Source organism: Lachnellula hyalina (genome assembly GCF_007821495.1).
Source record: "Lachnellula hyalina strain CBS 185.66 chromosome Unknown contig00008, whole genome shotgun sequence".
Classification (NCBI taxonomy): Eukaryota; Fungi; Ascomycota; class Leotiomycetes; order Helotiales; family Lachnaceae; genus Lachnellula; species Lachnellula hyalina.
The window spans coordinates 33,329-47,814 of NW_022157122.1; the positions used below are offsets into that span (position 1 = coordinate 33,329).

The 14,486-nt window shown below is 47.4% G+C and overlaps 4 protein-coding genes across 4 annotated transcripts; all 4 read left to right on the forward strand.

Moving 5' to 3' along the window:
* Positions 1-2,036: 2,036 nt before the first annotated feature.
* LHYA1_G001541 (uncharacterized protein) lies at positions 2,037-4,641 on the forward strand (the record flags this gene model as incomplete). Its single annotated transcript, XM_031146523.1, has 3 exons — positions 2,037-2,398; positions 2,461-4,312; positions 4,354-4,641. The coding sequence occupies 3 exons, from the start codon at positions 2,037-2,039 to the stop codon at positions 4,639-4,641; spliced, it is 2,502 nt and encodes an 833-aa protein (XP_031009109.1).
* A 2,660-nt stretch (positions 4,642-7,301) lies between these two features.
* LHYA1_G001542 (uncharacterized protein) lies at positions 7,302-7,796 on the forward strand (the record flags this gene model as incomplete). The annotated part of the gene is made up of 1 exon (XM_031146524.1): positions 7,302-7,796. One exon carries the CDS (start codon positions 7,302-7,304, stop codon positions 7,794-7,796), a length of 495 nt encoding a protein of 164 aa, XP_031009106.1.
* Positions 7,797-9,263: 1,467 nt separating this feature from the next.
* LHYA1_G001543 (putative aryl-alcohol dehydrogenase) lies at positions 9,264-10,313 on the forward strand (the record flags this gene model as incomplete). Its single annotated transcript, XM_031146525.1, has 1 exon — positions 9,264-10,313. One exon carries the CDS (start codon positions 9,264-9,266, stop codon positions 10,311-10,313), a length of 1,050 nt encoding a protein of 349 aa, XP_031009107.1.
* A 1,927-nt stretch (positions 10,314-12,240) lies between these two features.
* Positions 12,241-13,248, forward strand: LHYA1_G001544 (Uncharacterized protein; the record flags this gene model as incomplete). Its single annotated transcript, XM_031146526.1, has 2 exons — positions 12,241-13,095; positions 13,237-13,248. The coding sequence occupies 2 exons, from the start codon at positions 12,241-12,243 to the stop codon at positions 13,246-13,248; spliced, it is 867 nt and encodes a 288-aa protein (XP_031009104.1).
* Positions 13,249-14,486: the final 1,238 nt, after the last annotated feature.

Here is a 14,486-nt window from a genome sequence, read left to right on the forward strand (position 1 = left end):
TAGCAAAGCTTTCTATCATAGGACGAATGTAGAGTATATAGAGCAAAAGGCTAAATTTAATATAAGAAGAATTAACTAAGAGGAGAAAAAAGCTTCCCTTATATAAACTATATAAAAGGGGTTTCCTAGCTTCGTATATATAAAGTCACGTGCGTATGTACCACGTGCCAAGCCCTAATATTAGGTGCAACCCGTCACAATTTTTTACGTCTCTATGATTTCAGATGAAATAGCACATGCAGTGATGTTATTGCTGGTATCTAGTAATAGAAGAATCTTAGCAAAGGCTTAAAAATTAAACATATCAACCTCTAAGCAGGCGTTATTCCTCGAAGAAAACAGATGTCTTACACTCTATAATTAGAGCGTCATCTTATACTATAAACTTAATTCTCTAACGCTAGTATTTCTTCTGATAGCAACGGGCATATTTCTTAAGCGCCTTCTCTCAACATCCAAAGCCGAATGAGTACGGGTTTTATATCATATAACTTTAGATAAGGTGCGTGAATTATCAAGCTTATGCTATTACTGAAATGGACTATACCCTGCAATTTGAAATCGGTATTATTATAAGCATGCACAAAAGCAAGGAAAAGGAAGAAATGATGAATTGAGGCTCGTTAAGTGTAAATCATATAGTACTGAACTGGCAACGACGGGCTGACATCCATTATTATCCAATCTAATAATATTGCCATTCCATAAATTAAAACTAGGTATCCTCAATCTATTCGACCAAAGACCAGATGCGCAAACAATATGCCCTTGTTGAGAGGATCAAGGATACCATCTACCCCATCGCCCCACCGTCCCGCACCCGCGAAAAACCCATCCTAGCTCTGTGGGGCCGTCCCGCTCAGGAACCGAATCCCTCCGCACAGCACTAATCGAACTCAGCTACCCCACCGTCTACCACGGCTTCGAAGTCGCATTACACCCCGAAGACGACTACGGCTGGTACAACCTCAGGTCATCTCGAATGTGCGTAGAGATATCGAGGCCTGGCACGCGAGCGTCATGCATACCATTGTGCCTCTCATCGGCGACACGCGCGCGTGGGCTCGCAGCTGGTTCTGCGGCCGAGCTGTTCTGGGCACAGCATAATTTTGTGCAGGGGAGCTGGCTGGTGTTTTTCAGAGGCGACTTTGCAGATAATGGGAAGTGGGTGCTGAGGGAACATTGTGCTACTATTAGGGGGTTGGTGCCGGAGGGGAAGCTGTTGGAATGGGGTGGTACGGATGGGTGGGAGCCGCTGTGTAGGTTTCTTGGGAAGAATGTGCCGGATAGGCCATTTCGTAGGAGTAATACGAAGTGCCCGCATGATAATTAGATAGAAGGTTATTATGCGGCGAGAAATGCGAGAGCAGATAGGCGTATGCTAATAGCTATCCTTGGGATGCTAGTATTTGGGCTGCTTAGCATGGTCTTGCATTGGTGTGGATTATTTATAAAAGATATGTCTTGCTAAGACTAGGATTGCTCCAGCTAATTTACGGAGGAAATAATTGGGATAACTATAAGGGTCTAAGAGTAGTAATGCTTTTAGATAAATCAAAAACAAAAGTGTTATTTATTGAGCTTACTAGTGAACTTGGATCTAAAGTCCCTTCTTCCTTTGAAGACAACCAAGATGCTGAAATACTGCCCCATGATCTAGTCTAACTCGCAAGGTGGGGTTCGGTAGTGGCATGTGCATTGCGGGGTAAGTTTAAGCTTTCCTTTAGTTTTGATATCCCTGGTCTGAATAAACCAACCCTGCTCCAGGTTGTCATGTGTTACAGTTAGTATGACGATCTTCTACTAATAGGGTATATTCTCGTACTACAATCTGGCCGAGTCACAGCGTGACTATTCGGCGCATCACAAACCGAGCAGGCGAGTTCATTAAGGAATGTGTAAATAAGGTAAAGTCAAAAAGGTGTATATATATCAACTATTTGCAATCACTATTGTTCAGATCCTTGCGATTTATTGGGTACGAGAAGTCCGGCGTGCTATATTTGTTATTTCAAACGTCAGCATAATAATAGACAATGATGCTTAATTTACCACGAAGTTATGCCAAACTTTGGGCCATTTTTGTTTGGGGACTGGGAATAATCAGTTTGGCAAACCCTATTACAAAACCCAAAGTCGGATCTCGAAGCCAAACATCATATACACCAGTAGCTTTTGGTCTTGGAACGGCGCCAGTTATTGATAGCCTCCAACCTTATTCGGGAACATCAGTGACACTAGACTCTTCAACCCCAGTATTAACTCTCGATTATGCAGCAGACGTTGCAGGTTTTCCGTACTTTGAAGTCACCTCCCTCACAGGATCAGCAACGCAGATCGAACTCAAGTATTCGGAACAGTTCAATGGATTGAACCTGGACAGTGGAGATGGGCCTTGGTACCTCCCTCCTACTATACTTGCTGTGTATGATATGAGCTATAGCTAATGTGCTCACCTAGGCTCTACACCAATGGGCTATCGAATTCTTTTCGAACCGAGACATTTAATATCACCATACCAGGCACGACGGAATCTTTCTTTATTCAAGGTGCGCAGCGCTGGCAAACCGTGGAGCTACTTTCAAATACATCCATTACCATTTCCAATATTGGTTTCCGAGCCTCGGTCGAGATCAACCCTCCTGATACCCTCGTTGGAGGTTTCTGTGCCTCTAACGATGTCTATGACGGGCTATGGAGCCTTGGAGCACGTGCTGTACAGGCCTCTTGTGTCGAGGCCGACTCGCAACCCTCAACGTGGGAGATTTCCGGAGACGGTGCGCTCATCAGAGGACAGTATCCCGGTACCTCAGCCCTGGGTATGAAGTATGGGGATTATACCATGTCGTTTTCTACAAAGATAACCAGAGGCGGAACTGGCTGGAGAGTTGCTGCGGGCCCTAATGCCGGATACGGAGCGTACTTCGTGCTGACTAGCAATGGACCTCAGTATCTGAGCACAGACAACGCTACAGTTCCATCAGATAGCTTGATTGCTACCTACGGATTCAGTATTGTCAATTTCTACCTTTCGTCTGCTCCGCCTCTATATTACGCAAATCCATTTCCTATTTTAGACGATGAGTGGTATCGAGTTAGCACTACTATCACCCCATCAGGATATAACATTTCGGTCAATGACACCCAATTTGCTCTTGTTCCATATACAACATTCCTACCATATGTCAACGCTGGTTTCGGGGGATCAGAGCTCATCACAACTGGTTCATGGGGTTTTGGTCCCTTTCAGGACCAGGTTGCATATGTCAAGGACGTGGAAGTCATTGGGCAGAATGGTACTATGCTATACACCAACTCATTCACGTCAACAGATATCCTAGCGGAATATCTAGTTGCTTCGAACGCTTACGCTGTGTGCTTGGATGGCGCAAAGAGAGATCGAGAAGTTTGGATTGGAGATTTCGCGCATACCGCCAAAGAGCTCGCAGTTAGCACAGGTCGATATGATTTCATCGAGAGCATGATCGAGTTTACATTCGCTGGCCAATTTACCTCAGGACCAGCTGCAGGCATAGTCCCCATGCAAGATTCTATGGGTTCTGCGCCTGAGTACCAATCAGTCTACTATCCATCTCAATACGGTGAGACAGACTACGAACTCTTTTTTCTCCTCACGCTTGGTGATTACTATACTCTTACATCCAACGCTTCTTTCCTTTCCAAGTATTGGAATGGAACAAAGCTGCTCGTTGATGCCATGCTCACATACATCGATCCCTCCACCGGCCTACTCGCCAACCCATCCGCATCCTGGTTCACAGCCCAAGGCCAGCAAAACGCCACCGCACCAACCGCCCTCTTCGCAACCAGCCTGCAGCAACTCGCCATCGTAGCCAGCGCGCTCCAAGACCTCACAACAGCCGCCCACTACACAGCACTATCCGCTAATCTCAGCACGGCCATCAACACCCAGCTATGGAACCCAACGCTCGGCGCCTACTCCACGGCCCTCGCCAACGGCGTGCGCGAGGGCTATACGTCGGTGCTGGCAGCTGCCTTCACCATCCGTGCCGGGATCGCTAATAGCAGCCAAGCCACGAGCGCCGTGCAAGCCCTCGACGCGCTGTTCTACCTCATCGGGTATAAAGACTCAAGCGCCGTTGGCAACAGCGCCACAACGCAGCTATCGCCCAACGTGCAAGGGTTCCTGCTCGAATCGCTGTTCCTCGCATACACGCAGCTGAACGTCACAGCCGAGGTTGTGGTGCCGGTGTTGCACAATCTGCTGGATGTGTATTGGCCGCAGATGCTGAACCAGAATGAGTATTTTACGGGCGCGAGCTGGGAATATGTGTATGCGGATGGCAGTCCGGGGATCGGCATGTTTACTAGTTTGTGTCATCCGTGGGGAGCGCGCCGACGTATGTTTTGACAAATTATATCCTGGGTGTGAGGAGGGAGTTGGATGGTGATACGGGGGAGTATGGGTGGGTGTTTGATCCGGTGCTGGAAATTGCAGAGGGTTTGGGGTTGACTTGGGTTTATGGCAATGTACCACTATATGGCGGGGGGTGGATTGAGGCGAGTTGGGCAATTGAAAATGGGACTGTAACCTCGAGTATGGACGTGAACGATGCAGAGGGGGTGAAGGTGGATGTTAGAATTCCAAGTCACTTATAATAAAGACCTTTTTTTTCGACAGAGTAGAGGAGAATAGCTTATCTTGCAAACTTTTATCACTTCATGGTTAAATATCAAACTAGGCAATACGTCAAAACTTCATAATGTCCATCAATCCACAAAAGAAAAAACAAATACCACATGTACTAGATCCCTAAGATAGTAAAGCAACAACGATAAACAAACACGAAGACAACCTACTAAAACCGCAACACAGCCGAAAGTACCCCCCGTATAGACATAGCTAGCCTATAGTATAGCGGTAGTCTTTCCCGCAGACATAGAATGTAACATTACCTGCGATCCGATTCGGTACAACAATCCCCGAAAATGCTCTACCCCGCAAACACAAAATACAACACCCATATCACATGATACCAAGTGTGTACAAATCGATCAGATAACTTATAATTCCAATCCCTAATCCTATAAGCTTGATAATATAATACCTTACTTTAGTTCACAACTTACCAGAAAACATAGAAATATATTTCAAAGGAACGACACTCTTATATACCTAGTTGAGTAAAAAAAATCAGAGTTTAAATCTTAGATATACACGTATGTAGAACGAAACCTTCCCTAGTCCAGAGAAGAAAAGAGAGTATAATAGGGAAGGCCTAGAAGAAAAAGAACAGAAGATAAGATTCCAGCGTACCATACATTAGTCACGTGACCCACCTCCGTCTCCCCCCCCCCCTTTTAACCGGTCGCGCAAACCTAGACATATAGACAATTAAAAGCAAAGCAAAGCAACAAGCCCACAACCACACCAACCCCTCGCGCGGTTTCCAGATAACACGCACATCGCACCTACAGTAACCACGCGCTCATCTAAAGGTCGCGATCGACCTACCTCTGAAGCGCGGCCTGTTTGAGGCCCGCAGTGATCAAACGATGGCCGTAGCAATGAATATCAAATGAAATCAAATCGTTAAAACAAGCAAGCGCTTACAGTAGCTCGGATGAAAACATTCCTTGCTGTTTTTCTTTTGCAGATTTATTGTTTTCTGTGCAGGAAGAAGAAGATATTGTTTATATGGAGGTATGGTATGGTAGGAGGAAGTACGGAGTAAGTGATTAATTATTATGAGGGAAGTGTTACTATTTGAGGTGAAGGAAGAAGGATTTACCGAGATTCGGCAGTGGGGATGGAACGGAGGGGTGGGATTGGGTGGCGGGGACTCGGATGAGGCTGGGGTTGTATGGAAGGAAGGATGAAGCGAGCGTGTACCTGCGCCTGGCCAGGTATTGTACATAGATGGATCTGGAAGAGATGAAGAACACCTTTGCTACGAGTACTTCTTCGAACCTATTTGTACATGCAGTCAGTCCCGACGATTCTGCGATGTTTGGTCAAGTGATTTCTTTGAACGATGAATAGCAAACATCGCTATCTTACTTCTATTAGCATCGGCACGGCCAAGAAGAAAAGAGAAAAAATCTCTACTTGATGCAGTGGTGATATTTCTGCAATTTCCGGCAAGTTAATTGGCAGGGAGGGGGGTGGATCCACTTAATTGCCCATGCCAGCTAGATCTCGGCAACTGTGCGCACTGCGCAGAGGATTTCCTTTCCTAAGAGCGTACGGAGCTTTGTTGGCACAGATGACTTGTCCAACATACTTGTAATGTACATATACTGAGCACCGACTTTTGAAATGTCATTGGATGCGATGAATGAAAACGACAGAGATTAGAATAAGGTGAGGCTCAGCGTTGCAATCAGTTATCGATAGCAGACGCATCACGATTTCTTCCCGTTCCCGCGGCTTCTGGTCTGGCCCCAGAAATCCAGGGACGGACCAGTGAGACGCGCTTGGTTTCACTACCCCGGCCAGCATCCTGGTCACAATCGCTGGAGATTTAAAATTACAGTGCAACGGAGAGAGTGTTGGTACGAGAATAGCCTGGAGATTAGGGAGAGAGGAGCCTGGGAATCTAGCCTGGAGTTGGAAATTACTTGATACGTTGATAGAAGGTGGTGCTGTCCTGATTAGCTTGCCGACGTTTTTGGATGGTATTGATGAAGAGGTGAGCGATAGATAGATGATACTTCTCTTATACTGACTCACTTGAGATCACTAGACGTAATAAACACAACTATATTACCAACAGATTGTTAGACAGCAGACGCTGAATCTCATGACTCTTGGATTTCTATCCATTCTATTCTCATTAGAGTAGTGTGAACATGGCACTTGCTTGACTCGTTGTCCCTGCGCGATTTGCAAACGTTCGCCCCGCCCCACCCCGTCCAACATAAACTTATAATCTCGGTCCCACAGCCGTCTCCCAACACCAACCATCCTTCGCTTCTTCCTACCAGACTCCTCCCATTCATTTGCGTACAATAGACTTCGTTGGCAAAGTTTGTTTGTATCTTTGACAGATACTTTTTTGCCTCCTCGCCCTCCTCAATACTATACACGCAAGAACGTTGTATTCATCACACTCACTTACAAACTCCATCGACCGCCTGTCACTCACTCATTCCCGCTATTTCTTCACTACGAACAATAGTCGCACTGTCGCAATAGGAGAGACATTCTTTTGGAGAAGCAGTACATTGATTATTATCAGTCCGCGAGCATCTAACCTCCGATCTCTTTGCACATATACCGTCGCATTGCCATTCCTTCGGCCTCACCATCTTTCGAAATGCATCTCTCAAGCTTCGCCGTTGGGCTTCTGCTCCCTCTGCTGGCCATCGCACAATCGGATTCCTCAACTCTGACTCTCACATCGACCTTGAGATCAACACACACTGTCACTGTCTCCCAAGTCGTTGCATCTGTAACCTCGACCTACCCTGCCTCTTCCAGCTCTTCCAGCTCTTCCAGCTCAATCTCTTCCTCAACATCGATCTCCTCAACGACCGTTTCCACCTCCAGTTCATCATCCCCTTCCGCGACCTCGTCCACCTCGTCTTTCAACAGCACCCTTGTCGCTAGCCCAACTGCCATCCTCGCAACAGCCTCATCCGTCTACAAAATCCCCACCACCGGCACTGGTTCGCCCCGCGTCTCCGGCACAGGTGCACCTGTCGCAACCTCGTCCATCTCGGATAACTTCATTGGCGCCGCGTCGAACTTGAATGGCATGTATGCGGGCGGTGCAGGAGTGGTGGTCATGATCGCAGCGGCGATGTTGTAATCCTCCACGCGATGCGACGCGATAATCGGGACTGGTACCTTGCATATGGTACGCTGCGACCATCCATGCGATGCGATAACTAAAATGCGACCCGCCGATCCCGTATCCTTTTTCCTTCCGAACCCGTCGATGCGCAACATCATTCCTCGTTCTTTACGGGTCTGCTTTTCTTCAAAGTAGACATTTACGCTTTTACGACTTCCCGTATCCAATTTCGAGATCCTCACGTATTTACGTCAGTTACATACTTCATAAGCGATAGTTTTCTACGACATACCAGGTCATCTGAACTTTGTCTTCCTGGAGTTCACTTCAATTCTCCCTATACCCCGTACTTCCCAACACACTTCCAACCATCCGATCAATACTTTCCGCTGTGTTTATTCAACCAACAACAAAACATGACGAAAATACCTCGCACCATCAAAGAATTTGGCCTCCTGGAGAGCCAAGGATCCCAGTTCCACAGAAAGAAAGAAAAAGAAAAAAAGGCTGGTGCCTATCTGGATACCACCTTTCGTCATATATCTCGCTCGGCTTGAGAATATCAAGGGTTGGAAAGTTTTTTGCATTTATCTGCGCGTTTTATCTTAGGGGAGGGGGAGTTTATAGATAGTTTGGTGGGGGGGGATGTACATGGATGAATTTAAGGGGTTTAAAATGATAATTTTGACTACTGTCATGTTTATTTATTTTTTTGGTGTGATTATATGACGTGAGGTATATCTGTGATCGCTCTAGTATTATGGATAACCGCGTAGAGGTCGGAACTCTATCCTATAAGTGTAGGGTGAGAAGGTGAATAGACTCTACGTTTATGTATTATCCCTTTATTAAGCGATATTGCATTCGTTTCTTAATAAGATATCTCCAGTGAGATGTCTACTCCTATTCACGATACTCACGCTATTACTCCCACTTCATCTCATCTCCTTCAAACCTCCGACTTCCTCTCTATTCCATCTACTTACTACACGACTTACCTTCTCCTTCCCACTCTGGGTTCGGCGACTCCCGCTTGCATCCATCCGGTGGTATATCAGGATGGGTTTGTAATAGGAAAGGAAGGCTGGCTGGCGGGCGGGCGTTTATGGGCGCTTTTTACGATATCTCCGTGGATTCTAGAGGAGGGTTTTCTATGGTTATGCAAGCTGCTGACTTTTTGTGGATCGGAGGTGTGTGCCGCTGAACTTTCTTGAGGGTACGAGTACGAGGGTACTTAAGGTACGGTAGCTCGGGTAGGTAGCTTTTGATCGGCATTTTAGTGTGTCGGGGTAGCAGATGAGGGGTATCGGCATTTAGGGATAGTAAACTCCTTAACGCCGACTGACGTTGAGATGCCCCAGATTTCCTTGTTTGAACCGTATCCTGCTCCTATATAACCACTTGACATCTTTCCTTTAATATTAGTTGGCAATCATTCCAATTATTCATCCAAACCTCTTTAAAACCTTCAAAATAACCATCATGCAATACACAACCCTCGGCTCTTCTGGCCTAAAGGTCTCACGCATCTGCGTCGGATGCATGTCCTTTGGTGACCGTCGAAGCCGTTTCTCGTGGTGCACCGAAGAGGAAGACGCTCTCCCCATCCTGGAAGCGTCCTACAAAGCCGGCATAAACTTCTTCGACACCGCCAACGGCTACTCCAACGGCGTCTCGGAAATCATCCTCGGCAAAGCCATCAAGAAATACAACTGGCGCCGCGATAACCTCGTCATCGCCACCAAGCTCTGGGCCCCCGTCGGCCATATCGAGAACGGCGTGTTTGAGGATCCCATGAGCATGAGTGTCGAGCAGAGGGATAACAACGGCTACGTGAACGCGTACGGCCTGAGCCGGAAACACATCTTCGATTCCGTGGACGCCAGCTTGAAACGCCTGGACCTGGAGTATATCGATCTCCTGCAGATCCACCGTTTCGATCCCAGCACGCCGGTCAAGGAGACCATGAAAGCCCTGCACGACATCGTGGAGAGCGGAAAGGTCAGGTATATCGGCGCTAGTTCCATGTGGGCGCACCAGCTGCTCGAGATGCAATATACGGCGCGCTTGCACGGCTGGACCGAGTTCATCTCGATGCAGAACCTGCACAACGCGACGTACAGGGAGGAGGAGCGGGAGATGGTCCCGGCGCTGAAGAAATTCGGCATGGGTATGATTCCCTGGAGTCCGCTGGCGATGGGATACCTGGCGCGGCCGCACGACAAGACGCTGGAGAGCGAGAGGGGCGGTTCAATGGGTGGGAAGTTCCTGGGACATGCGTGGACGGAGGCGGATGAGAAGATTAATCGCAAGATCGAGCAGATCGCCACGGAGAGGGGGACGAGTATGGCAGTTGTGGCGACGGCGTGGAGTTTGAGCAAACCGTTTATGACGGCGCCCATTATTGGCATGAGTAAGGTTGAGAGGGTGCATGAGGCTGTGGCGGCGCTGGAGTTTAAACTGTCGGCGGACGAGGTGAGGAGTATTGATGAGCTTTACGTACCGAAGAACGTGATTGGAATTTCGGTTTGAACGTATTGGCTTGCGTTGGACATGTGCTACTGTAGAACCCCAGGTTAGATGGCATAAATGATAATTCTACAAACCGTTCCCTCGCTTCAATCGGAGGGAAGGAGAAGAAGAAGGCGCTGAACATCTCGAACTAGAAGCTATTGCTTGATGTAGCAGGTGAAGTGGTGACAGAAACTATGCTGCTGTCTCCACACACTATTGGCTTGGATGAATACCTCGCAGGCACAATATATTGCCTACAAGCACTCGCAGCTAAATATGAAACACGCTTCCAAAAAGGAAAAATAACGAAGGACCGCAATACTATACTTTAACCTCTAGTTTATACTAATTAGTTCTTGTATCCGCCGGTTACCAACGTGGGGATGCATCGAAGTGCAGTGCAGCGAGGATTGATATATGCGCATCGCCCAGCCCTTTCCCACTTCTTCTCGCATCCAAACCGACCTCATACATTCATTCGTACCCCCTTTCCGTTTCTCTATCTCTCGATAACCGTAGTCATACCTGTTAAAATGCTCGCCGCTACTTTCCTCGCAGCCATCCTCCTCGCTATCAGCGTCAATGGCAACGCGAACAATATCGATGAGCGCGGTGGGCCTGACGGGGTTGGATCTGGAGGAGGAGGCTTTGGGAACGGTATAGGCGGCGACGGCAACGACTTTGGAAACACCAAGCCAATTCCATTTTCCATATGGGGACCCCCGCGGCCAGCACCGCAAACACCCCCTTCCGAACCCCAATCAAGCATATCTCAGCCCCCCGTCCCACAGCCTTCACCGCCCGCTCCAACTTTCCAGTCCCCGCCAGACTCTTCGCTTACCTCTTCCGCTTCAAGCCCGGAACAGACATCGTCTTCTCATAGCGAAATATCCCCTTTTACGCATTCGCCCCCGCCGCACGAACCGCCATATGCATCGTTCCCGCCTCCACACACCCCACCCCTACCTCCGCCCTCGCCGTCGCTCGTAGTGCTCAGCTCGGCGGTCACCGTTATGCCGATTCCGCAGGATCCGGCTGGCCATGTCGTGGGCGGGACGTCGTCGATGGATATCGGTAGTCACAGTCACAGTCATCCCGAGGCCGGCGTTTCAGGGGAGGCTACCGCGAGTAAAGCGGGTAATGGTGTTGTTGCAACGAGCACTGCGAAGTCGACTGCGGGCGTATCTGGAGCAGGTGCGAAAGTGAGGAATAGTTGGGGATGTCTGTTGGTAGTGGAGATTATGGTGTTTGCTGTTGGCTTGCGTTAGGGTAGTGGTATGTCGCCGGGCGATGTTTAACGATTTTCTTTCCTTTGCATTTAGAAGTAGGAGCTCTGGGCTTGAGATATAATTCGGGCCCATCTCGCCTTATATCTTGATTCTTTCTCGCTCGGCTGCTTGGATCGGGTTGATTTGAGATATTTCGGCACTTGATCCGCTGGGGGTTGGGATGCTGAAGATACTCCAAGTAAGGTATCTATTTTAATAAGGGCTTTGTTTTTGCGTCCATGGGCTTCTCTTATGAAGTTAGCTATGCAGCGCTTATAGCTACCTCTATATTTAATACATAGCACCTCGAGACACTATACCACTCTTACGTCTAGGTATAGTATACTTTACCAAGGTTATAAAATTACCACTATAATCTCAGACGACAAATGCGCCCACCAAATTCTGTTTCCGTCTTTGGACCTGAGCAGTCGCTACTCTAACCTGAGCCGAGTCTTTAGCAGCCCGCCAAGCCTAAAGTCAGCTGGATCATGCCCAGGGGATCTGTGGCGCTGCAGCACGTACCTACAATAACCTTATTCATCCACCCTTCAACCCAAAGCTTTCCCTGAAGCGTGGCGGCAAGACAAAGATTCATATATAGGCCGAAGTCTTCATCATTTTTGTACTTCTTGGCACAGACATTTCCAAACACGCCAGACTCAGAATCTCCTGTCATGAACAAGATCCGCTCGTTCTTCAGCAGACCCTCCCCCTTAGCCTTCCAAATCTTATCTGACCTACACCTGGAAGTCGGCCAGCAATACTCCTCTTTCGTGATTCCACCGTCAGCGCCATACCTCATTCTTGCAGGTGATATTGGTCGTCTCATCGACTACGAGTCGTACCTGGCATTCCTTGCCAAACAGGCTGCACAATTCGAACACGTCTTCCTCATCCTTGGAAACCATGAGTTTTACGGTCTCTCATTTCTTGCGGGACTAGAAAGGGCGCAAAAACTAGAGAGTGAGGCAGTCTTGAATGGAAAGTTAGTATTGCTGCATCAAAAGCATTTCAACATCCCAAATTCCAATATCACGATTCTGGGATGTACGCTTTGGTCCAGAGTGTCTGAGGATGCCAGGGAAATGGTTCGAATGAAAGTTAAGGATTTCGAGAAGATTGAGGGATGGACTGTTGATGATCACAATGCTTCCCACGAGGCTGATCTCACGTGGTTACGCCATCAAGCCCTAGAGATTCAGCGGCAGAATAAATCAATAGCGAAGGGTGAGCGGGTTAGGAACATACTTGTTGTCACGCACCATGCGCCTTCGATGCAAGAGACGTCGAGCCCGAAGGATGTAAGCAACCCATGGAGTTCTGCGTTTGCGACTGACCTACTCGGGGACGCAAGTTGGGATAAGGTGAAGGTGTGGGTATTTGGACATACTCATTTTACGACACAGTTTGAGAGGAATGGAATCAAAGTCTTAAGTAACCAGAGGGGATATGTGCTCCCTGGGAGTAGGGAAGAAAAAAGTGGGGAGAGGGATGGGAAGAAGGTGTTTGATGTGCGGAGGGTGGTCCATGTATGATGTCGAATCTAGGCCAAACACCGATATCCAAGACATAATGTTTCATCTCCATTGGCTCCGCGATTTTCAGAGTATTCAAAGTCAGTGCGGTCCAAATTCTCCTATACTGAATCTGTTTACTTTAACCTACAGCAGACCGAATTGTAGTGCTACAATTTAGACTGCTCTAGCTTCAAGTATAAATCAAGGACGTGTGTTAGCCTGGATTACATTATGTCAAGGGTCAGAAATCAAATTTAGACTGGAGTGATCCGCTGTAGCTAATTAAGAACTTGGATTTATATGCCATCTAAGGTGGGGGTCCCTGTTGTGCCTTGGGTGTGGTGTCTACTTTGGTTCCCTGTAACGATAGAGAGGCTAGAGGCAATTTGGACTCTAACCTATTTTAGCGTTTGAGACAGTCGTAGGTAGTTGTGCGCAGTTCGTTGACGAATTATCTATAACAGGATTGTCAGCTGCACTATCTGTCGTTTGAGATTACCTAAGATATAAAAGCATATATATTTAAAGCGGAGGAGTAATACTACCTAAGATAGCCTTAGCAAGCTTACAACTAGCTAATCTATGATAAAAACCTGCTATTTAATTATAAGTATGTTGATTAATATTTAGAAACGTATTTCCCCTGTATAAAGGTCCACTAGGTCAATAGCAAATTTATGGTCACGTGATATGACGATCATATTATAGTCAAAGGATCCTGGCATAATCCCGTGAGGTACCTAAGTAGTGAAGTGTAATTCTGACACCGATTAAACCGTACTCTGTATCCACCGCCCGTGTGCGAGTTTCAGCCGCATCCGGGATCGTTCGGGTGTGGCGTAACAATCAGACTACACCTCAGGTCCTATCATTACAATAGTACAGTACCGGTACCTCCGTAGCTTAGATCTTAACCTTGCTCTTAAGCCGCGCAATACCCCGTACTGCTTACGTCTCTAGGAGAGGCTGATTACTCTACTTCAGGGAGGTCTTGGACGATCTAATATATTTTCTCGGGATTTCTCCGGCATTCCGAGAACATTTTAAATAGCACGGACGATATTATTTCATGCATCACTTACTTCGAAGTATAAACAGGAATACCCGGGTTTCTTTCGGTATATTATTGCAGATCTGCCTGTGGGAAGAAGACTAAGGCTTATCATTATACTGATCCACCTTATGCTGACGACGAGCACCACTCTTGGTTTGCAATACAGTGCCAAACAGTAAAGCTACTTCCAAGTACGAAGTATCGACGGACGGCGAAAACCAGACGAACTTGTGATCACGCGGCAGGAATCTCTTACTGTCTTACAGTATGAGGCTCTTTTAAGGTTCTATGGATATGGGCCGCCGTTGAATGTGGCTTGACTTTAGTATTTCCCTTGGTACGATCTTCT